This window comes from Quercus lobata, chromosome 9 (assembly GCF_001633185.2).
Source record: "Quercus lobata isolate SW786 chromosome 9, ValleyOak3.0 Primary Assembly, whole genome shotgun sequence".
In the NCBI taxonomy this organism is placed as follows: Eukaryota; Viridiplantae; Streptophyta; class Magnoliopsida; order Fagales; family Fagaceae; genus Quercus; species Quercus lobata.
Genome location: NC_044912.1, coordinates 34,327,215 through 34,352,652, shown reverse-complemented (window position 1 = coordinate 34,352,652; position 25,438 = coordinate 34,327,215). Strand labels below are relative to the sequence as shown.

The window sequence follows — 25,438 nt, the reverse complement described above, 5'->3', positions numbered from 1 at the left end:
GATTGATTACTTAACTCAAAATCAAAGCAAATTTGTAGACCCGTGACTCATCACCTCTCCAATTGACCAAAACACATTACTCTCCCTCATTCATTGACCCAATCCCTCTCAAACCTTCTCACTCCCCACGGTGGCCTAAGCACCCACCACCTCCAAAATTAGAAACCCCATGCCTCAGCAACTATTATCAAAGCCCTTTAGTAAACCAAATAAATATAAAAGAAATCACTATAAAAAAAAAATTAAAAAAAAAAATTAAAGAGGAAGAAGAAGAAAGATCCCTTCCAATATTTTGCACAACCATGATCCTCTAGGGGGTGATTATTGCAATGGCACCCACAGTCATGCCCTCAGCCCGCGCCCTGTCATCTAGGTCTCTATGACATGACTTTCAAAACCTTCATTCATCTGATCGAGAACGATGGAACTCATGCTTATTCATCGCCATTGGCAATGGCGGCTGTTCACTTGTGCCATGCTGCCATCATTTTATGGTGGCACACCTCAAGAAAGTTAGATAAGATAGAGCCATAGAGTGTGAGAGGGTGAGAGACTAATAAAGATGGAAAAGGGTGTGGGAGGGACTAATGAGAAACAACAATATTATAGACAAAAAATTTATCAATTTTATTATATACCAATTACAACATGTCTATCAACAATTGTATAAAATATTATGAAAAATTGTTGTCTTTAGACTTATTAAATGACAAAAAGAATAACGGAGAATATTTAAATAGAATAGAGAGTGAAAGAGACTAAATAATTGTTGGAGGGCATATTGCCAAAATTAACTGTGTACAAAGGCTTTTTTTTTTCCCGAAGTATCAATCCGCTAATTATCACAACTAACATCAGAAACGCAAAACCTCTTGACAAAACACAAGGATAAACATTTCTTATAACTAATAAATGCTTATTTGGAAAGTTGTCATGGCAACTGCCTTCATAGAGTACAATTTGGACAAGTATGATCCAGTTTAACATTATCGTAAGCTTAACAATTACATTGTTGTTAAGGCATCCAACTGCCAATCTGCAAATAATACAGAAGCAAAAATTTTCTGAAACTTGGCCTCCTTTAATCTGCACGAGATTGGCCTGCTCGGGATGAAAGGATGATCCCCACAATGAGACCATAGAGAGCAAGTGCTTCAGCAAAGATAAGGATTAGAATCATACCCACGAACAGCTTTGGCTGCTGTGCATTAGCCCTGAAAATAATCCCCAAAACCAAATTTAGTGCAAAAATTCATCACATGTGACATGCCATTTGACTCTATATACTTCATAATAATAATATAATACCAACAAATTACATATTACACAATCTTATCAGAATATAATGATTCAAATAAAAAACAAAAACTAAACATGCAACTTAAACACAAAAACACTTTGTCCATTAAGAAGGCAATCAAATAGCTAAAAACCTAAGTCTAATAGGGAAAAAGGAATCATAAGCCCCACAAGATCTTTATGACAGTCGACCTTATGCCACACAAAGTGTTGACTTTGACAAATCCATATCCATGAAATGCAAAGAAATGTGCATGCCCCAAGCTGAGACCCCTCAACCAACTTCAGTTAAACAGTATCTGAAATTGCAATTCAACCTTCAGCTTGATGCACAGCCACTAAAGTCCCACAAGACTATTATGTTAGTGAACCCTCTGCTAAGAAAAGCATTGTGTCCAACAAGTCAATTTCTCTTTGTATGAAAAGAGACTTCTAGGCAAGCCATTAGAATATGTGAGAACTTCAAACTGAAACTTCTTGACCTACTTCAGTTCATCATGTCTAAATTTGCAATTCATGCAAGAGAGAGAGAGAGAGAAACAAAGGTGGGGGGGGGGGGGGGGAATACAATTTTTCCTAAAATGAGGTAGAGCATATCTCACATTTTAGAAGTGCGGAGTAATAATAATTACTGTAACCCCCTTTTGAATTTTTTTTTTTTTTTAAGTTAATGACTATTATAAATTTATAACTCCAATCAAACTCTTATCACTAATTTACAAGAATAAAACTTAAAAATATGCTGCCAAGAAGGGCAAGAAAGCATATAAGTCTGTAATTTAATCCAAAGACAGTGACAGTCAAACCCTGGTCATCAGAGCATGCATACCCCTTCCCATACACACAATTCCAAAGCTTAGCACACATTTAAATGTCAAGTGTGAAAGTAACACTTGTCCTTTCAGCAAGAGCAAAAGAAGGCAAATTACCAAGCTCCTCTCATTTTCCCATAAAAAGAAATGTGAGCCCCCGATTTTTGTAAATCAAAGCTTACTCCCAATACCTGAAGAGTAAGAGATGTCTTGCTTATGGTAAATCAAAGCTTACACTCAATGCCTGAAGGGAAATAGATCCCTTGATAGGCAAGGCATCTCTTACCTTCCATGTTGTCAAAAGACATCACCATAAAACTTTTCAAACCAAGACTCCATTTGTTTCATTATGAAATGTTTTCTGTCGAAAAATATTTTCATCCCATGCAAGCTTGCGCGAACAAGAAACCATTCCATTGCTCAACCATAGGTGTAAATCAAATCTAGTGGACTAGATAACGGAGGTGGGGTTGTACGCAGGTAGCAATAAGATAATAACAATCCTTATGAATCCTAGCAATAAGATATAATGAAATATAGCTTAAAATTTAGTCCTAGCAATAATGAAAAAAAAAAAAAAAAGGGTAAACTTCTAATTGTTCATATACACTCAATTCTTATGAATCAAACTTTAAAGAGCCCTGCTACTGCCAAAAAAATCACACCTTCATTTCAATGGGCCCCAACAGTAAAAAAAAAAAAAAACAATAGCAATCCTACAGACACACCCAAATTCACACCTCACAAACACTCAACTTATTATGCACGAATCACAACTTAACACATTTAGTTGTGCTCTATATATATCCTGATTCATCCATATATAAAAGAAAAATAAAACCCATGTTGTGACTTATCCAGTAGACTTACTTTCTCAACTATAAATCATCAAGTTTTTGTTTTGCACTAAAATAAAAGCAGTAGGAGTACCTGACACCGGCATCACCGACAATCCCAATGGCCATACCAGCAGAGAGACCAGCGAGTCCACAAGAGAGACCAGAAGACAAGTGAGCATAGCCATCGAAGAGATAGTAAGACTTAGCCTTGGGGTTAATCCCAGTACTAATAATGACAGCTATGATAAGGCCATAGATACCCAACACACCAGCCATAACAACCGGGACTATCGACTTCATAACCAGCTCCGGACGCATCACTCCCATCGACGCCACCCCAACTCCGCTCTTCGCCGTCCCGTACGCCGCCCCCATGCACGAGAACACCAGAGCCGCCGCCGCTCCCAGGAACCCGAAGAAGGGTGCGGTTTCGTCGCCGCTGAATTCGGATGAAGAAGATGACATGTTTGGGTTGCGGGAAAATTGGATGGAGATCTGTTCTTGCTTTTGGATCGGGGACGGGAAGAAGTTCAGGTTCACGGGGAAAATGACTATCGATGAGATCTTTTCTTTTCGATTCTTAGCAAAACATTATACCACGTATCTGACGCAGCACTTCGTGATAGGCTAGAAGCTTTATTTTTATTTTTATTTTTAGTTTTTGGATTTTTTTTGCGTTTTCTTTTCTGTTACTGCACTGTTCACTCCCTCTTTTTCTTTTGGCAGATTTTTTTAATGACTATTTTGGTTTTTTCCTGTTTTCAATATGAACCCTTTCAATTAACCATCTATCTATATAATTTATAATTAGTCTAATTTAATTCTAACTAAAAATTAACTTTCCTAATTAAGGTTATTTTCAGTGGATTAGACTTAAGAGCTTTCACATCCGGTTTTATATGATTTAGCTATACTGCCTTTAAAAAAAAAAAAAATTTCTACTATAGTTACTAATAAAAGACCTTATATCCTATTCGTTGATCCTTTAAGTGTTTTTATAAAAGAAAAAAAAAAAGATTCTTATAAGTGTTATTTTGATTATTTAAGCAATTTAAAAAAATATTCCTATTTTTACTATTATTATTATTATTATTGAAGCTTTTTGTCAAGCCTCAAACTTATTGATGTTAAAAATATCAAAATCCTAAGTTTTTTTTATTATTATTTAAAGACAAATTATAATTCAAAATATAACTTTCGCTCCATGATAATTGTTTTTTATTATTAAGCTAAGACACCAATTAGTGTCTAGTATAGGAGGGTTTGAACTCCATATCTCTTATTGGTTGACAAAAGATTTTACCAATTGAACTATTTAAAATCCACAAGCATATTATAATATTAGTCAAGATTCATTGTATTATCCTAAATTCCAAATCCAAATTCATTTTACTTAAAACCCTATTCTTATTAGTAGTGTAACAAATTTTAGCGATACATTAATGAGCAAAGCACGGTAACTTATAATCCTTGAAAGTAGCAGATGAAGGGAAATTTAAAGAAAAAAAAAAAGTCAGAATCAAAATCAAAATCAAAATCCTGTCTTACACCAGCCCCTGCCATGAATTAAAATGGCCACTTAGTCTTTGACTGTACCAAGTTCACATTTGTTGGATTCCCTGGGTTCACAAGTGAGTTGCTACCGAATCAGAATCACACTCTCAACTTCCCTGTAATTTTCTCTATTCTGTACCCAAGCTTTTATGCAGTTAACTAAAGAAGATTTGGCTTAGCATATTCTATTCGATATGGGTAGGAGAATAACCCAAATCAGTATTCTTAAAAAAATGGCCATGCTTTTGGTTTTTAATTTTTATGACCATCTGTCTAATAATGCCAAGCCAATTTCAAAATGACTACTTTGACCTTTACAGTTGTTTGAGAGGAATGTTATTTAAACATTCATTAAATTATTTCTCCCTTCCAAACAAGTTATCAGGGGCAAAGTAGGTCAAAAGGGGATGACCTCCAATTCATTATGTTGCACAAGAAAGTGTATTTTGTAATTGCAATTGAAATTTCTCTTTAACACAAAAAGATTCAATCTAAGAGTCTGTTTGGATAGAACTTATTTTGTTCAAACTGAAAACTGAAAACACTGTAGCAAAATAATTTTTAAATATGTAAATAGTGTTGTGGAACCCATTTTTAATGAAAAAATGATTAAAAAATGTAATTTATGGGACCCATTAACAGTGTACATATGCACTATTCACTGCTGACTTAGTCAAAAGATGTGGCTAAAGCCAAAAAAAAAAAAAAAAACTGAAAACGCAAAACGCAGCAGGAAACGCGGATCCAAACCGCACCTAAATTAATTGCGTGCAGTACATGTAAAATGACTCAAGTATGATAGGCAAAAACTGTTTTTGATTCTGTTGTGAAATTAAAAGATCATCATTCATGGTATTTATTCCAAAAACTCCATCTTGTTCAAAGAAGAGTAGGGTTAGCAACAGTCAAGGTAAAGACTAAAGAGAATGATTTCGACCGGATAAGCTATCTCAGACCCGGTCTTCTCATGCATTGGGTGATCGACGGTCCGTTGGGCTCGGTCTTCTCTACCTGCTGCCAACTGAGGGATCAGGCAAAATCACATTTGAGTTGGCCGCCAAGTCATGGACAGGTCATCAGATTGGGCAATTTTACCTGCAACAACAAAAACAAAAACAAAAAAAACCTGTTAAGTTTCCTAGACTTTCACAAAAAATGATTGTAAAATGTTGTGTTATGACCCTACTGTCCCACATGGATTAAGTATAAACTTAACCATGTGTTTATAAGCTCTTAGGCACCCTCACCTTGCAAACCGGTTTTCAAGAGTGAGTTCTACGCACGAGTTCCTAAAATGTTGCAAGAAACCCCATCACAGAAACAGAGGACACATAAACAAAGCTCCTAGACATTCAAGAAACCCAACACAGAAATGATATTTAAAACACAAAGACAAGAAGCAAAGCACTAATACATCAAAGTAATTGTTAACATAAACACCAAAAGATTTCTTAGAGGTTCTTTTTGAAAAGGAAACAAGGTGAACATTTGAATTATAAAGCTAAGAGAGAAATTATACAAAAGAGCTACATCTTTGGAGATTGGAGAACTAGGAAAAATAGTGATTAAGAACCTGGACCTACTTCAATTAGAGACAATAATGGGCAACGATGGTTGAGAGGTGCCTATCAATCTCATTTTGTTCGTGATTGGGAAGAAAAAACTAAGAAAATTTGAGATACATTACTCAAAGATGTGGCATAGTCTATTGGACAATGGAGAGATAGCAGCGGCATTGTCATCTTTTATTTGAGCAGTATAATAGGCATAATTTTCTTTTTTCAAAATTTTATTCACAGTCACTGAGGTAGTAAGTTATAACTGGAGCACAAAACATTTATATAAAAAAAAGCCACTAGTCAGAAAACAATTAAAGTCATAGGCTCCAATGCCCTCTTTTAAGTTTCAATACTTTTATCAACTGAGCCATTTCCCTTCTTAGCAATTTATCATATTTACAATTTAAAAAAAAAAAAAAAAAATCAAATCTACTTCCAAAGACACGAAGCATAATCCAATTCAATTTTGAAACAAAATGAAAGTTGCATTAGTCTATAGAAAGAATTAGGTATACTTCTGAAAGCAGCAAAATATTCCACTATTACAGAGACCAAAGTCTTGCTCAAAGTAATACGATAAGCCCTTGTTGGTTAAAGGATTTCAAACAGCAACTCAGCCTATTTCAGCTCATTAAATTATTCGAACTACTCCAATCCAACCATCAATAATAAAGACAAAAATCATTCAGGGTAAAAGACTAAAAGCTATTAAATAGCATGCACAAGGAAAAAAAAGGTTCAACTAGAGCATTATAACAAAGAAGTATAATTAAATAAATTGTTGTTGCCACTAGATTAGAGACCTCACTAATTCATACTTGAAGTGCAAAATCCATAGATGGATCAACCAGGAAGGTAACATCATCCTTTTTTCCTTGAACTCTTTTAATTAACATATATCATCCTTCAATTCCAACTATAGCAGAGAGAGAACCATCAATAATAATAAGCTCCTACATGTCTAGGGAACAAACTAATAAGTAATAACCAGAACACATATATCATTCTCAACATTTTTACCAAATTATGAAACTCAAGAATGTCAATACTACCAACAACGGTTTAGACCAGAAAGCATTTAATATGGAATGGTGCTCAAAGGACCTTGAACCTATGACTATTGGCAAAGCCCAATCCCTTCAAACCTCCACCTTTTGAAAGTAGGGATGGCGTAAGGGTGGACCTGCTGGAGTCTGAATTTCCATTCACTAAGTATGTGCATGTGAGAGATTCCTACCAACTAGCAAAAATTTACAACTCTTATAGACTAAATATTAGGTTAAAGCATTGAAATTTCACAATAACACCTAAGATTTCCACATCAATTTTTCCTTTCATTTTTCAGAACTTTATTTTAATTGCAGGCTTCTGCACAAGAAATATAATTGAAGTCCATGAGAAATTCATCTTGAAGTTTAGTCTAATAACAATTCCTATAGCCAAGTGTGATGATGATTTTGTATCCATATTCCTAGAGTAGCATACATCAAAACTTGAAATAGCTAATTCTAATAGGCGTCCAAATAGTGTGAACTTAAGAGTCATTTAACTCTATTCAAACATTGAGTACCTTTAAAAGGAGCAGCAATATATCTTGTGGCCAAAAAAGGTGTAGACATGTGAAATGAGTATCTTTGGACCTTAGCATGCAATGGATTTACAAAATTGGTGCTAACTGCTAATAGACTGCTAGACCAAAATCAAATGATACTTCCATCACTGAGTAATGGATAAGAACATGAATTTAAGTCCAAGAATTGTGAGCAACTTATCTCACAATGACCACACAACGTAGGCTGAAATCATCCATCATGTTAACCTTCATCAATCTATAATAGCATATGCCATTTTGAGGGGGAAAAAAGACTTCACATTATGTGTAACACATCCAGTGAGCCAAGAGAAGTAAATTATTATTTGCCAATATTTTACTTGTCCATTGACTTGTAACTTAACACTCAACGGAGAACCACCATCAAAAGAAAGCGAACTTAGCAAGCAAATCAAATGACTAATTTCTTTTCATTAATTTTGTCTTTTTAGTACATTAATGTCCTTCCAAGCTGCCAAGAGCCTTCTAGCTCAGTGGCATTGCTTGGTCTTCTTTATGAGTAGAACCAAGGTTCAAATTTTCCTCCCCCACTTGGTGTAAGAATTGAATAATAATCAAAAAATTAATGTCCTTCCAAGTTGGGTTTGTAACCAATCCTATGAGTAGAGCCTCTTAAATGAGAGAGAGAGAGAGAGAGAGAGTGAGTGAAGAAAGTGGCGGGCACCCAAAGATGCAAATGAAACAATGCAACTAAAGGAGGAGATATACTTTCGCATCAAATGCAAAGGAATTGAATGGAAACAATGGAGAAGAAAACAGTTTCAAGGTTGTTTTCAGATGGAGGCATATTTCTTTCAAGTTCAATCAAGATGTTCCCATTTTCTTCGATAGTGGATACAGATTGAAGTTGGAATGGTTGTTTACAAATAATTTAAATTCATTTGTTGTATCCCATGGAATCATTAATTCAGATGGCAAAGAGTTGTGAGAGACCCAAGGAGGCTGACATCATTCTGCATTCAAGTCTTGTATCCAAGGCTTCTAAAGGGATAAGCATTTGATGACAAACTCAGATCATACTCATCACTATGCAAGCTCAAACCCATTACCAGTTGTTTCCATTGAAAGCCCCAGAAGTCCATTTTTGAAAACCCTGTGACCCATCAATGAGGGTCAAGAAGTGGGAAAAAGAAGTAGTAAAGGTGGGGGCTCACTGTTATGAGGGACCAAGGAAGACCACCACCATGACTAGCTCTCGAAAAGGGTAATTAAGGAGTACCAGACTTGTGAGGACAACGTATGCACTCTACATGGACCACAAATCCTTTTATGATAGCACTAACATTTATGGGAGGACAAGAAGAGGTATTACTCCTATCCTCGATTTTACATAAAACTTCAACGTGATTTTGTTCAAATGGATTTGACTCATTGAATTTGTTCTGCAATGGCCAATGAGAACTAGAAGATAACCACAGATGATCAAAATTTTCATGCATAGAAATTGCATTAATGCAAATTTTTTCACAACCATTGATGGAAAGGTAAACCTCACAACCAAATCCACCTATACATGCCTTTGGTTTTAAAGCAATGCATATAAAAAATTTTAGAAATTTTGGACCAACCCAAAATGAAATGAAATTTCCAACACTTTGACGGTTGAACCATTTTGGACTCATTTCTTAGTAGTCTAATTTAACAATTATTGTCCTCACCTGCAGATGCAGATCCCTTAATTTTAGATTTGAAGTCATCAAAGAGTGAGGGAGAGAGAATAACCTGATGCGATAATAAGGTTGATGATTGTGGATCCATTAGTATGTCACTTCTTGCACATTCACATACTCCATCTGGTAAAAGCCCCAAAATTTCTCTCAATTTCTTGCAATTAAAATTCCAAAAAATGTAGTTTAGTAAAATAAGTTTACCTGTTTGAATAGCAACTCCACTCGAATGTGACTACATGGCATGTTATGACAAGTTGCTGTAGACAAAAAGCGGATGGCCAGGAAAAATAATAATCGGGCCAATCAAACCACCCTAACCCGTTGGGATATATTTAAGTTCTCCACAAATGATGACATTACGAACCATGAGCAATTTGAGATTTTCCAACCTTTCGAAAGCATTAGCATGCAAGTTCACCATTATTAGTTTAGCCAAGCGCTACACTATGCCTAGAATTTGACATGATCCTTAATTGCACAAACCATTGAGGAAACCGCACAACATAGCAGATTTGAAATTTGAGAATAAAATAGTATACAGATAAACTTATTTTTCTCCATCATTAAAAATGGGGGTGGAAAAGTGAAACCAAAGTACCATTTTTCTAGTTAGTACTTCATCAGCATCTTTATAACACCATATCCTTTGCTATGATTTCCAAGCTCTTTTGATTCTTATTGAAAAATTTCCCTACCCATTTGTTGGGTAGCAAGTCATGCATTGATAATTGACCGCAACAGTCATGAGACACTTATCCATACGTCTTCTAGTACCATAATCCAGACATAAATTGCAAGAATTTATAATATATTTACAACATAATCCTTGTAGAATCCCTTGAAGAAACATGCAATATCAAGAAAAATATATTTCTCTATCAAAACTTATTTTGAGTTCTTCTTGGATTTTTTCATGAGGAATATGTTTATACTTTTCTAATGCACTTTCCCATTCACATCTAGTGGAAGACCACTGGCGTAATGTGTAATCTGCTTTGAAAGTTTTGAATACTCTTCCTTAAGTTCATTTGTCTATCTGGAAGACATGTAGTTCAAAGAGTTCACAAGCTTCACATTGATTCAATTCCTTATCCTCATAAATTGGATGATCTTTTCCAAGAGTGCTTGTTTGTCTCTTGTTGTTATAATGATTCTACTTCCTGAAGTAAACCAATCACATTCTCCAAACAAATTTTCTATTTCTCGATTCATCAACATCATCAAGAATTAATAGAACCCTTGTACGGAAAAATCTTTCTAGTATTCTATTGATTCCTTCAGGCATGCTGTTTACCTTGAAATATCTATCACCAAAGATCTTAGAAAGAAGTGTTTCTTGTAGTTGGAGTAGGCCATCATTTGTTCTTGACTTTTCTCTTATATTTTCAAGAAAGCAACTTCCTTCAAAATGATCAGCAATTCTATTATAAACAGCTTTTGTGATTGTATTCTTACCTACTCCCCCCATGCCATGAATTCCTACCATGCAAACATCATTTGACTTCATATCTATGGCCTCCACTCGAGAATCAATTCCCACTAGATATTTAGCAACAAATAACTTCGTGCAATTCAATTTAATACTTGATATCTCTTTAAAAATTCTTTGGATAAATTCAAGATTCAGTGCACTGCCAATCACAAAACATAAGAAACATATTATAATTTGGACACTAGAAATATAAATATGAAGATGGCTTAAATTCAAGATGGTCAGTTCTGTACAATACAACTGACTTTAATGTTAATTAAACTCAAATATCTGAGAATTATCATTAACTTTAGCACATCCCCCCCCCCCCCTTTTTGCTAGGAAATTAGTTTTAGTAACATTTTTCTAAATAAATAAATACATAAGCATACAATAAGAGTAGTCATTAGATATATATACCCATCCTTGTGAACATTCTCCATAGAGGTTACATAGAACCTCATATACATGGCCTGTAAAACCATAGCGAGTGCGTGCACCTCTGAAACTTAGGAAGAAGACATCATTGTTTCATCGGAATCTATGAGAAGAAGATTGAGATTTGAGAAAGATCAAAGATGTGATAAAATGGGAATTATAATAAGAGATGAGTTAGTGTGTGCGAAATTGATCTTACCTTTTTTCACGGAGTCCAAAGTCCTGTAACAAATGTCTAGCTTCGGTGAGGCCCAGACTGAATTGAAACTAGAAAGTAGAAAGGCTATGAATTGCGAGGATCTCAACGAAAGAGAAGGAATCGAATTGGAAATTGGTTTGAGGAAGAGAGAGAAGGGAATTTGGTAAAGGTACGGAGAGGTGTGCGCTTCTTTATCCGTATATTTTTTACTTTTGCGGTGCCCACTCCACTACCTAAAAGTCAAAGAGAGTTTAAATTCAGTTAGGACTTGGTGTCAACCCAAGTATTTATGCCCTCCAATGAAATAGTGCCATGTCAGCACCTTACCAAAATATGAATATTAAGCATCCGCACACAACAACAACTTATAATATCAAACAAAAATTAAGACCCATTTCATTTCTAGTGCTCTTCTCAAAGAAGTAACCAAACCCAAAATCTATAGAAACACAAATATCAATAACAGAACAAAAACCCATCAGCTTGTTTCAAAAACTAGACAAAACTACCACCGTACACCCTCAGTGCGATGGTCACTCCACAAGTATAAGTGCTTGTGGGGCGTGAGGGGTAAGGATCAGGATTTAAGTCTCCAGAAGGGGAGCTTCACTTACATATACACTTAGATTAAGTTAGAGTAGAATTCTATCTTATATTAAAAAAAAAAAAAAACTAGACAAAACCCAAATGAGAAAATACATAAGTTAAAACTAAAATGATGAGGAAGATGGTCATGGTTGGTGCTGGGTCCTTTGTTGGACATTCGATGGATGCAGTGTTTTTTTTCAATCCACCCTATAGACCCTTTCTCGACCTCTGATGAGTGAGAGTTTGAGGTTATGGGTTTGATCACATTGAATGAGAGGAATAAGACGATTTTGGGTTTGAGAGTCAATGTTTGTGGTTCAGGTGATGGCGGAGTAATAAGGCTCCACCACGAATTCTGATCCATGGGTTTGCCACTGTGTTATAGTTTTTTTATTGTTTTAATTCTTTCTAATACTTGGGTTTGTGACTAGCTTTCATAGGAGGATTATAATTCCAGTCTTATTGAGTGAGGGTTTTCAACTTCTATTGCAATTCTTTTTCCTTTTTCTTGTTGGGTTATTTAAATTTTTGGTCATTCTGCATTTTTGCAACCTCAATAATGAATTCATGGGCTAATCTAGCAATGCCTCTTGTTGGATTGGGGCAAGAATACAACTATGTCTATGTGTGACCTAAATATGGTTGTAGAGGGAAAACAATACAGGTTCTACTTTCTCTTCTCCTAGATTAGTTGGACTTTTTGGGAATTACATGGAATTGACATTATATTTCATAATTTGTGTCATATATTGTGAACTTGGATTGTTGCTAATTGATATCGCTGTCATCAAATATTTCGCAATAGAGAAGACTGTGGCTTTCAAAGTTAAAATAATTTATCTTTACAGTTGTTGGTTTCTACTGAAATATTGTAGTTTTTTTATTAGTTGTTTTGCTTTCTTATTGCATGATTAAAATGTATTCCTCATATGTCTATAGGATGTTTTTTTTTTTTGGTACTTAGTCTCTTGCAATCATAAGAACTAGGAAATTTCAACCAAATTGCTTATATTATTAATGTTTAATGATTTGTAAGTTGATAGGCCACAAATTGAATGACCCCTTGTGATAGAAATTAATTAATTAATTAGCCAAGTTATTAATTAATCAATTTATCATACAAACGCGTGGTAGCACAAACAAATCACCAATAAACTAAATACGCAGTGGAAAATAAATAACATGGTGGTTTGTTTACGAATGGGGAAAACCTAACGGCAAAAACTCCACCGGGTGATTTTCAGGTCACCACTCCCGAAACTCCACTATTATCACAACAAGTGGTTACAAGTAAAGGAATCCAAGTACCTTACCAACTTACAGTTGAACCCTTACCCCAATACCCAATTGGACTTGTTTTGTAGTGACAGTTCCCCTTTCAGATGCACGACTCCCAGTACGTGACTAATCAATTGCGCGAATCCCAGTACACGACTTCAATCACCAACTAAGAAGGTTGTTGGTTGCAAATTTTTTCAGTTCATCCACACGATGAAGATCAAGAAGATGCTTGGTCACAAAACCCTACGGTGCACATACACAACAACTTCTTCAAGAGAAAGAGATGAACTAGGGTAAGAACTTCGTCTCCGATCACAATTTCCTTGAACAGAGTTTGCTCAAAACTTGTGCAACTTATGAACACTTTGACGGCCCTTAAACTGATCCTTTTATATGTCTAGGTTTAGGAGAAAAGAAGGCCCAAAAACACATTCACGGATCCCAAGAAAATCATATTGAAATTCTGAAAATATTAAACCTCGACAAATAGCAGGTGTCGAGCACACCAAATGAAGAACAGCTTCCTTAAGCTCGATAGATGCAGCTGTCGAGCTTTAATGATTTTGCACTCTGAACTTGTTTTTTGAACAGACTTGAAAGTTTCAATACTTGATCTTGAAACAAGGTTTCTTGAAGTATTTAAAACATCCTAAATCTACCCAAATACAAGTTAAGTGCGTTTTGTCAAAGGATAATCCAATTACATAAAATCATGACATATGTTCTTAATAAGTGAAACACATATGTCCTAACATAAGTGTTAATAGGATTTGAAATTGGGCTAAAAATTAAGGTTTGCACTATTTCCTCACAAAATTTACTACTTAATTATTTCATTTTATTGCAATGGTATATCAACTCTAAACTCTTTTTTTTTTTTTTTTTTTTTGGTGAAAGAATTACTAGATTAGTTTATCAATGTAGAGAATAATAAGGGAAAAGTTAATGAATACCCCCAAGTGTCTTAACCTTATTAGTCTTTGTGTATAGGAAATATTACAACTATTGTAAGGGCCTTCTATTGTAGAGTTCTCAGGATATTTCTGTTGTAGAACTCTATGGTGTTGTAGTGATATTTTGCCACCGCATTTTGATGTAATGCCATTGAACTCTACTATGGTATTGCGGTATTCTACCACAACATTCTGCTACTGTATTGATGTAATATTCTACCTATCATTTTGCTCATGATACTGTTCTGTTTCAATGTTGCTACATTCTACCATAGAATTCTGTTACGGTACTATCTTGTTGTAACGTTGTTGTGATATTTTGCCATAGAATTCTGCTATGGTACTGTTTTGCTGTAATGTCGCGTGCCATAAAATTCTGCCATGATACTTCTGTGATGTTTTGAATACCTTACTGTTTTGTATCACCAATTAAACCAAATAATTTAATTAATTTTTTTTTTTGGGGAATTCCAAATGAATAGTTGCACTTCTTCATGAAAGGAGCCAACATGTTACCAAATATTAAAATTCATCTCCACAATACTAAGTTCCAGGCTGTTATTCAACTTTTCATAAAATACAAATAGTTCCAAATTAACAACTGGGAATTAAATAAGTATAAATACATGCTCAAATTGAAGCCAGTCTATACGACCATTGCCTTTCACAGTGGGAGCATATTTCAAGTGCTAGTATTCACTAGCAATTCCAAGATATATATTTTCTTATTGGAAGACAATATATAGAAATCATGCAAGGTACTGATAGAATGTTCATCTAGTCTTGATATACGATAACATTTCTTTTTCAACAATTTTTTTTTTTCCTACATTAAACTCAGTATGTGTAAGTAGCAAGCTAAACTCTAATAACTTGTGAGATTTTCTAAATCATTATTGATACAAAATAACTATTGTTTATGCTTTCCTTTATTCAACCAAGGGTGGGCAGCTCCATAAAATGGTCATATTAAATTTGGAGTTGTTCTTACCAAACAAATGTTCTCCACTAGATTTGGTTTTAGCACACCAAATTACTATAGGTAATATTTCTTGAAGCATAGTAATTTTAGTAAATCATGATGTCATGAATCTTTAAAAGGTTAGAAGGTTAGAAACTTCCCTGAGTGTATAGCTTGGAAGGTTAAGAATATCTACATGTCTTGCTTTGGTAAGGATCTGGAAACATGCTTGTAGGGGACAAATATCTCATTGTCCCCATCTTGATCTGAACTCTCCAGTGAAGTCGCCAAAATGTTAAGGGTTCTTTTTACGTTTCTCGTACCTTAGACACGTGTCTTGATGTTATTAGACAACTTTTAGTCTAGGCTTTTTCTAAGAAGGAAGTTGGGGTTGATGCTTCTGCAAAATGGGCTTTAAGGTCCCATTCTGCCGCTGCCAGTTTGTGCGTAAACATTGAGTCCAAAGTCTAGAGGATGACACTACAAACTAGGTTTATTCTACTACTGACTTTTCTTAACTTTCTGCTGTGTAGTAAAGTTTTCTGTACTTTTCTATAGCGTGAGTGACTTTTCTCCATCTCTATTGCATAAGTAACATCTTTCCAACTTCTGCTATGGAACTAACTTTCCTTAACCTTCTGCTGTGCAGTAAAGCCTTCTGTTGTGAAGTAAAACTTTATGTTGTGCAGTAAAGTGTTCTGCACTTTTCTGTAATGTGAAAAACTACTCTTCATTTTCTACTACAGAAATACTTCTCTACTTCTTGCACATAAGCAACTCTAAAACCCAAAGAAAATACCCATCAAGCAAATGTTAGTTTACATGAATTATCATATTCTCAAATATATATATACAAACATAAAGAATACAACATATCTATATATGGCAGAATAATGATTAGTTCGTGTTAAAAGAAAAACACATAACAGAAAACTAAAAAAGTTTCAGCAAAAGAATTTTAGCTAGTATAACAACTAACACGATAAATATGATAAAAAAGGTGCTACAACAAAATAATTAGTACATCTAGTGAAAATACCACGACAGAATAATAAATACAATGGATATAGTAAAAGATGCCACAGTAGAATGGCTAATGCAACAAATATAAGTTCTATCGAGCAAAAATCAAATGTATTTGCCACCAACATCAGGTGTGGAGTCTTTCCATGGAAAAAGTGAACCAAAAAGGAACTTGAACTCCAACTTGAACAAACCTGTCATAGGTTTTTGCCATCAAAGTTGTGTATTTTGGAAAATAGGCCAAAATGCCTACTAGTTGTTACTTTTGGAGGACTTCAAAAAGTGGGTTTGTTGAAAGGGAGGGAAAAGATGATCATTGATGCATGCCCCTATTTCTGCTGTGTTTTTCTCTCTTCTTTTTACCACTTTCTATCTTTTTTCATTTTCTCCGTTCTTTCTTTATCAGTTTCTTTTTTACTACTATTTTTGCCATAGGTCTCTCTTCTCTCAGTTTTCACTACCTTCTTCCCCTAGGTCCTTCCTCTTTCTAGGTGCCTCCACTCTTATCAATGTCTACTGCTCCTCTTTATAGTGGGCTGATTCCATGAGATTTCTCCCTTTTACCCCTAAGGCTTCACTAACTGTTTTTGGTTGGTTGTGGGCATCCCTTCAGAACCGCCCACCAACCCATTGTTTGCCTAACCACTACCACTACTAGGTGAACCCAGTGCATTCTCTTTCTTCCACTACCCATTCCATGAAAAAATCCCCCTTTGTTTTTTTGTTTTTTGTTTTTTGTTTTTTTTTTTTTTTTTTGCTGTATACCTCTGCCTCTAGGTTTAAATGGATAAGGATCAAGCTATCTCACCACCTACCTCTATGGCATGCATCAGGTGGTCCCAACCATCTACTACCTCTTTTGGGTAAGATACCATCCCAGTAGGATATATTTCCAAAAGAAGCCATGGCTGGAAACCAAATATAGACCCTTTTTCCCCTCACCACCAAACCACTCCCTCTGAATCCTTTAATCGTGGGCCCACTTCCCTTGTATTGGCTAGGTACAAGTTGGTGGTGCTCTGGCCTTTGTGTGGTTGCTCCACTATCTTTTGTTTTTGTCTTCTTTCATTTCCACGCAGTTTCAACTGTAGTAGATTGGTTTTGTTTGGTCCTGCTACGTGTCTATTCTATCCATGTTTATCCTTTGTGGAAGAGGGTATGGGCTCTTAGGCTTGCCCTGTTTTCTTTTGTCTTTTGTTTGATTTTGTTTTCTTTCTCATTCATGCATTTTCTACTCCTAACTTTGTCTTATTTCTACATGCGCTTCCTACTACGTTTGTCATTTCATTTGGTTTGGCTTTTCTTTCCTTCACTCAATTCCTGCTGCTGACACTTTTTGTTGTTCCTTATTTCTTTTCATCGTGTTTCTTCATATTCGTTTTCACTCCTATACTTTTATACAAAAGGATTTGGGCCTTCGTGGGCCAAATAGTATTTATTGGATCAAAGGGTATTAGACCTAATTGGCCTTATTCTGCCAAAGCCATTTTGTTGAAGAACTATATTCTGCAACAAATTTGTATTCTGTTGCAAATTTGTATTTTGTTGCAAATCATTTTCCCTTGCATTTCTTTCTTAGCCCAAGCGTAAATCTAGGCTTTTATTTCTTTTATGTTTTCTTTGGGCCTTTCTTGCTCTTTGGTCTTCTCGGCGGGCCTTTGGGCCTTGCTTTTCGTTAGGCTTTCCTCTGTGTGGGCTTTTGAGCCTTGCTTTTTATTGGGCTTTCTTCCTCATGGGCTTTTGGGTACGGATTTGCGAAAACAAGCATCAACAAACCTAATTTAAAGCCAAGTGATTACTTAATTCAAATAAACATATCTAGGTTAAACAAATATCAATCATATCACATAAAGCTAAAAAGTAATGAACACAAGCGATATGATAGCCTAAGAAAACCAATGAAACTATCCAATTTCAAGGTAAAAAATCTAGGGAGGATTTAACCTAAACAATCCACAAGGCAACAAATTCACTAAATAGAATGAAAGTGTTTATAGTAGACTTAACTCTAAATTTAATGCTACCTCTTGCAGTACTTACTTATGTGACCACACGTAGCTCCAAATCCATGGACTCTTCTATTATGAATTTGTTGCATACAAATGCTCCTATTTGTGACTTTGAGATCCTATTCAAAAGTTTAGATCATCAGTAGTAGTTGATCTTGTTGCAGCAACTTATCTCCATTCGTACTTGTGTTTTGGATCTTCTTTCTAGTAGACACTTGTTGAATTAGAAGGTTGCAAAACCTCTCAGATCTCACAAGAATAACTCACAAGTCTTGAAAAAGTGTATTAAGGTTTTGCTTTTATACCTAGCAGTGTTGGACTCAAACCCTAAACATTTTGCAGGCTTTCGGGCTTGATTTAAAATCTGCAAAAAGCGTAGTTCGATCAATCGAACCTGTCTCTCAATCATTTGAGCTTAGCAGTTTCTGAATTGTTCTTTCTACAACTTGTATGTTCTTGAATCTTAAACTTATATCAACTTGAGAAATGTCTAAAATTGTTCTAAGACATAAATATCTTATCCTAGACATGTTATTGTACTCGGTTTGCCAACATACATAAAATTAGAACCTAAACATTTAATCCTAAATATTTAGAACTTAACGTATATATTTTTATTTATTTATTTTGGGTTTGATATGCTGATTTTGGGTTTTTTTTTTTTTTTTTTTTGGTGGTTGGTGATGGTGGGTGCCAATTTTTTTTGTTTTCTCTTTTATATATTGTAAGAGTTTTTTTAAAGTTATTTTAAAGTGTTAAATGTTAAAAAAAAAAGATGAGATATAGGACATATTGTTAAGTGATGCGTTAAAATAGATAATAAAGTAACTTTTTAGTGTCTAACGATACTAGCATCAAAAGTGCTAAATGCTAAATTTTTAGCCTTTAGCACACCAAACATCAAAATCCATGCTTCATGAGATGTGCCAAATTCTAAAATTTTTTAAGGGCACTGTAGCATGTTGTAAAAAAATTATCATTTTTTATTTTATTTTCTGCCTCTCTTCTCTCTCTGTCCTCACTCTCTTCCACTTTCAAACTTCTCTCTCTCTCTCTCTCTCTCTCTCTCTCTCAAGCAATAACTTGCTTCACTCATAATTCTAAGATCCAAATGATATAAATGAATTATATATATAAAGCTCTGGTTTTTGGACTATGATGTACCCATCATGAGAAAGTAAACAATAAAGTAATTTTTCTTAAAGGAATTGAAAGTAGGTTTTGTGTTGATTTAGTCTTTGTTTGTTTGCTTAGCTCCATTGCTACCACCACTACTCCTAATCCACCAAACACTAGATAGTCCACTGCTAATTTCTTGGATCTAAACCTCTTTGCCTCCCTTGACTTCTTTGTCTTGGTGGTGGTTGGTGTTTTTGTGGTTATGGGTTGTTTGCTAGTGGGTGTGGGTGTTTGGCTATGGGTACAAGTGTTTGGCAATGGTTATTTGGGTTGATCTAATTTTGGGTTTTTGGTGGTTGGTTGATTTTGTGTTAGTTTTATAGTGGCTAGTGGTGGATGGGTTAATTTTGGCGGTGGGTTTGCATTTTTTGCGGTTATGTTAGGTTGTGGGGGTGGTGGCTGGGGTTTTTTTTTTTTTTTTTTTTTTTTAACATAATAGTGGGTTTTTTTAAAATGATATTTTAGTGTGTGTGGTGGGCCTTTTATGTTGTTGGGCTTCGATCCCTCCTGCTGCACTATGTTTCGTAGGTCTGAGGTAAGAGAGCTGGGACTGGCCTAAATGGGACTACACTTTAGGCTAGCTTGTGCGCAAGTCGGGTCATCCTAATATAGACTCATTTTGGCAGGAGCACCACGGGCTAGGCAAATGGTATGGGCATGGCAGGAATAACTGTTACAGATGTTATAGCAGGAATACAGTATGACAGAATAACTAAAATACTAAACAAAATGAATAATACTAACACCAATAAGGAAGGTAACTAATAAAGTTATAGTAGAATAACACAAAAAAAGGAAATAACGCTACAGCAAACAACTTAATAACTAAACAGTAAACTAATCACCCAATAAGCATAAATAGCAAAAAGAAAACTTGTTTGCTAGGAAAAAGTAGGCTTAGCTTTTCAGCAGAAGCGAATTGAAGAAGGAACCAATCTCCAACGTAAGTAACCACAAGGAAGGCTTCTGCCATAAAAGTTATGCACTTTGGAAAAAAGGACCTAAATGGATTAAGTTTCGATTCTCAATCTCTCAGAGAGTGGGTCTATCAAGAGGAAGAGAAAAATGTGGTCCATTGATGCATGCATCTATTCCTACAGCTTGTATTCCTCTGGTTTTTTTATGCGTTCTCTCTTTTTTCTTTTTCTTTTTCTTTCTACCTCCCTTTCCTTCCATTCCTCCTCCCTTTCACTGTTCACAACTACCCCTTTTTATACTATTTACCGTGGTGGGATTTACCATTTTTGCCTATTAATTGCTTTTGGCTCCTTATGGGTATTCTTCCAAGATTGCCCACTGGCTTGCCAACTGCTTAGTCACTACCATTGTTCAGAGTGTGTTGGTTGCACCACTCTCCATTCCTAGACAAAATTACTTGTCTTGTTTCTTACTTCTCTCTGTTTTTCACTTCACACGTCCGGATAAGGATTAAACCTCTTCATTACCTACCTCTATGGCATGCATCAAGTGGTTCCAGCCCATACTTACCTCTTTTGGGTGAGATGTCATCCTAGCAAAACATCTCTCCCAAAGAAGCTTGAGCGGGAACCCTAAAGTAGACCCCCTTTTTCTCCTCACCGCTAAACCACACCATTTGAAAGCCTTGACCCGTGGCCCACCTCCCATGTATTGGTTAGGTACAAGTAAGTGGTTCCTTGGCCCTTTGTGCATGCTCCACTCCATCTGAATTTGTTTCTTTCTGACCTTCACACCATTTTTGCTGCCTTCGTGTTTGTTTGATTCTGTTGTGCATGCTAGTTGGTGTTTATCTTTTATGGCGTGAAGGATGCGTGGGCTTTTGGGCTTGTATTCTCTGCCTTTTACTCCTTCTTGGACTGGATGTTGCTTGGACAAAAGCCTTCATCTTCCTGCCGAGCCCATGCTTTCCTTTCCTATGACCGTGGGCCTTTTGACAGCTAATCCTGCCATATCACTTCATCATGCCTACTATAACTTTATCTCTCTTTTTATTTCTTGTTACCCCGTGGGCTTGTGGGCTAATGCTCTTGCCGTACCAGTCCATTTCTTCATCAATCTTTTGCTCAGAGCATCCTTGGCCCATTTTCCACATCTTTACCTCTTTTGGGCTTTGTTGGCCAACATTATTACTGTGCCAGCCCATTTCACTACTTCATTCCTCGAGCTTTCTCAGCTCATTTACTTCTTCTTCTTCACCTCTTTTACTTTCATGGGCTTTTTGCTAGATTCTTTGGGCTTTCTCGACCCAATTACCACATCTTTACCTCTTATTACTTTCGGGCTTATTGGCCTTTAAGCCAACCCAATGAGTTTACTAATTCATTTCCTGGGTTTCTCTAGCCCATTTACTTCCTCTTTACCTCTTATTATTCTCATGGGCTTACTACTTCATTCATTGGGTTTCCTCGGCCCATTTACTCTTTCTTTACCTCTTTTTATTCTTGTGGGCCTACTGGCCATCAATCTTGTCATTTCAGCCTACTGGGCTTGTTTGCTTATTCCTTTACCGTTTTCCTTTTCTCATCTTCTCTATTGTTGGGCCCTTTGTCAAAAATGGGCATCAACAATGTGTTGTAATGGTAAAATAGAAAATGTGATATAATGTGTATGGTAAAATAGTATGTTAAAATAATAAAGTAACTTTTTGGTGTATTAAAGTGACATTTTTTTAGAATAATCGATAACATTAGCATTTTTAGAACAGCTAATGTTAATACTCTGATATCAAGATTGATTAGACATTATAGCCAAAAGTCTTACATTTCAGTGACTACCCTTAAAAATAAAATAAAAAGAAAGACAAAATTTGGCTTCAAACAAAATTGTAGTCTTGGCTCAAACTATCAATAAAAAAAAGATAAAATTTAGCTACAAAATAGGTTGTAACCTTAGGTTATAACCTTATTCAATATTTTTTTATTGAAGATGAATTTTGACAAATCCACCATTAGATTACATCTTCTTCTTATATCCTCCATACTTGCAAAATTTCTAGAAAATTAAAGATTAATAGCTATATCATCAATAAGTTATTTAAATTGCAAAATTTTGTAGTTTAAAATTATGCATAAAATATAAATTTATAGACTATATAGTAAATAATATGTGATTGACACAAAATTTGATATTTGTATTAAGAGCGTAAAGAACATGCAATTCAACGATTAGATTTTCAAAATATGTAATGATGTTTATTTTATTGAATAAAATTGTAGTTTTAGATTACAACCAATTATGTAGTTAATTTTTGTGATATTAGTCATTGTCTTAAAATAAAAAAAGATTAGGCGAGTTACATGCATTGCATACAAGTGTCATTTTCTTAAAATAAAAAAAAAAGATTATAGAGCAGTATCCTGTCAGTGTGTATTGCAATGATCATATGTAAGTATTGGCTATTGGCAGTTCCGTAAAAAAAAACTCCAAACACACGCAGAAACAGAGATGATGGCAAGCACAACCATTTCGGGAACAGGAAGCGGTGGTGCAGAGGTTCCAAAAATCGCGTGGAACGAAACCCAGCACAGGTTCGAGACTGAAGACAAGAAAGCGTACATAGAGTACGTGATGAGAGATAATGGGAAAGTGATGGACATAGTCCACACCTTCGTACCATCTTCCAAGAGAGGCTTAGGCTTGGCTTCTCATCTCTGCGTTGCTGCCTTCAACCACGCCAAATCTCATTCCTTATCAGTCATACCCACCTGTTCTTACGTCTCTGTGAGTCCCACACCGACCCTTATCAATACCCTTTTGCTCTGTGATTGAGTTTTTCTTTTTCAATACTTGGTTTCAATTTGATTGTTTCACTGGGTTTAATTGCAATTGATTTGTTGGGTTTCACTGGGTTTCTCTTTTCTTTTTTTTGGATAATTCTAGGATTGAAAATTATGAGATTAAAAAAAAGGGTATTCTTTTGATTTTGGGTACAATTCTGCTTATCCAAAGGATTCTGATAACTCTTATTAGTTCTATAGTGATTGGGATACTGATGTTTCAGTTATAATTCATGGTACAAACCTAAACAAAACCGCAAAAACCCTGAACTGAGGAAAGAAAAAAGCTGTTTATCATTTTAGGTTCATCCTTTTGGCATACTACAATTTGGTGTCATCCAATTTTTATTTATAAATGATTCATTCGTAGCATTGCATTGCACAAAGGCTAATGGGTGATTAATCAAAGAGAAGATGGCTTTAAGGTGGTTCGGTGGGGCTTATTTGTGAAATTGTAAAATGTAGAAGAATAAACTTTATGGTTGTTAAAGATTGTATGGTTGGGGTTGTATGTGTTCCTTTTCATATTTTGTTCAAATGAAGATGTGTAGAGAAGAACCTGATTAGTTTGCAACTGCTGTCTTTGGGTGGTGGCTATACTTGAAATCTTAGGATTGACAAACACAATTTTAAACCACATAATCCTTGATTATCAGGATAATTGAAAATATTCCTTTATATGTTGTCAACTTGTCATTGGATATCATATTTACTTCTTTGATTGTGCTACATGGTTGTTGATAGTATTCCTGATTCATTTTAAGCTCGATCATTTTGGATAATACCCCTTGATCATGATATATAAAAAATGATTCCCGGTAATTTGCTTATGTTACTCTCAAAATTCCTTTGCACCAAGAATTACTGGCTAGTCTTCACTTGGATGGTATTTTCTAGGCTGTGCTATGAGTTTACGCATGTTTTATTTACTGGCAGGACACTTTTCTTCCAAAGAATCCAACTTGGAATTCTCTTTTGTATTCGGAGGATCTCAAGTCCAATATATAAATAAGTTAGGCTCATCAGCAAGTAATACTGTAATGGAGGAAGACATTTGTAAAACCTAAGTGGAGGTTCTTTTGCTTCCGCTCTTCTCATCTTAAATGGGGTTTTTTCTTTTTTCATTTGCAGCCTGAAGACGTCATATTTTAAGCTGTGTCTGCAGATGGTGTAATCGTCTCTATCTATGCCTTGTGGTTGTAATTTGACTAATAAGTATTTATCTTTACTTGGTCAAGGTAATGTCTTTGATGAGCGATGAAACGTTTTTTTTTTTTTTTTTTTTTTTGAATGAGAAATATACTAGCTCTACATGAAGGGAAGGAATCCCTTGTTTAGGTCCCTCAATAAGAACCCAGTTCTGTTAAGTAGGTAGGCTTCATCTATTGTGCCACTGTGTTGAGCTATAATTGTCTAGGTAACCCCACACACCCACCCCCCCCCCCCCCCCCAAAAAAAAAAAAAAAAAGTCCAATGGGGCAAGAACTTTCAGTAACGTTTGGAACATTTTATTTCTGAACAAATGTCGAACAAATGTCTGAAAAGGGCTGTTTTCAACATCCAATGATACATACTCTTATGACTTATCTAGCTAGATTCATCATTCACCCAACACACACCCCCCCCCCCCCCCGGCAGCGCGCGCGCGAGCAAATGAATGATATATATATATATATAGATATATATATATAATGAAATGTATGTCTCATAATAGGTCTCATGCTTCTATCCTTTCTCGAGAGTCAATGACTATTCATAGCTATTATCTTGACACCAAAGAAGAGTTCAACCCAATGTGTTATTTTTGTCCTAGACATTAGAAGTATATGGATTTTTACCCAATAACTAGTATTTTTTTTTTTTTTTGGTGGTAAATATTGAATATTTTTGTCATTTAGTCTCTATCTAAGACAATGCCTAGATTGTTACTCCTCTCATATAGGTCAATACTTACCTAACAAGAAATTTCAATATTGAAGGACCTTTATAGTTACAACCATGGTTTTAAAAACCAGATCGGGGCAAAAACTAGTTTTGCCTCTAGTTCCCAGTTTAACCCGATTTTTGATTGGTTTGGTTGGTTTTCAACAGTTTTGGGGTTTTTTACTAGACCAGACTGGTGCCCATTTCCTAATTGAACTGATTGGACTGGCCAGTTCGGTCTGATTTTCAAAACTATGGTTACAACTACCTAGCACTTTATTGTACAGATAATTTTGAACTAAAAGAAGATTTT

General features: G+C 35.3%; 3 protein-coding genes and 1 long non-coding RNA gene across 6 annotated transcripts in view; 1 reads left to right on the top strand and 3 right to left on the bottom strand.

Moving 5' to 3' along the window:
• Positions 1–25,438, bottom strand: part of LOC115959931 (F-box protein 7) — a 50,830-nt gene that overhangs the window by 17,985 nt on the left and 7,407 nt on the right. The window lies entirely within an intron of this gene.
• Positions 873–3,580, bottom strand: LOC115959932 (V-type proton ATPase 16 kDa proteolipid subunit-like). The gene is made up of 2 exons (XM_031078609.1): positions 3,042–3,580; positions 873–1,214 (listed from the first exon to the last, which is right to left on the bottom strand). The coding sequence occupies exons 1-2, from the start codon at positions 3,413–3,415 to the stop codon at positions 1,082–1,084; spliced, it is 507 nt and encodes a 168-aa protein (XP_030934469.1). The 5' UTR covers positions 3,416–3,580; the 3' UTR covers positions 873–1,081.
• On the bottom strand, positions 5,234–11,662 carry LOC115959934. The gene is made up of 5 exons (XR_004085051.1): positions 11,454–11,662; positions 11,237–11,357; positions 9,547–10,976; positions 9,398–9,468; positions 5,234–5,599 (listed from the first exon to the last, which is right to left on the bottom strand). It is a non-coding gene; the product is annotated as an uncharacterized LOC115959934 (long non-coding RNA).
• Positions 22,812–24,460, top strand: LOC115959933 (acetyltransferase At1g77540-like). The gene is made up of 2 exons (XM_031078610.1): positions 22,812–23,146; positions 24,139–24,460. Exons 1-2 carry the CDS (start codon positions 22,871–22,873, stop codon positions 24,208–24,210), a joined length of 348 nt encoding a protein of 115 aa, XP_030934470.1. The 5' UTR covers positions 22,812–22,870; the 3' UTR covers positions 24,211–24,460.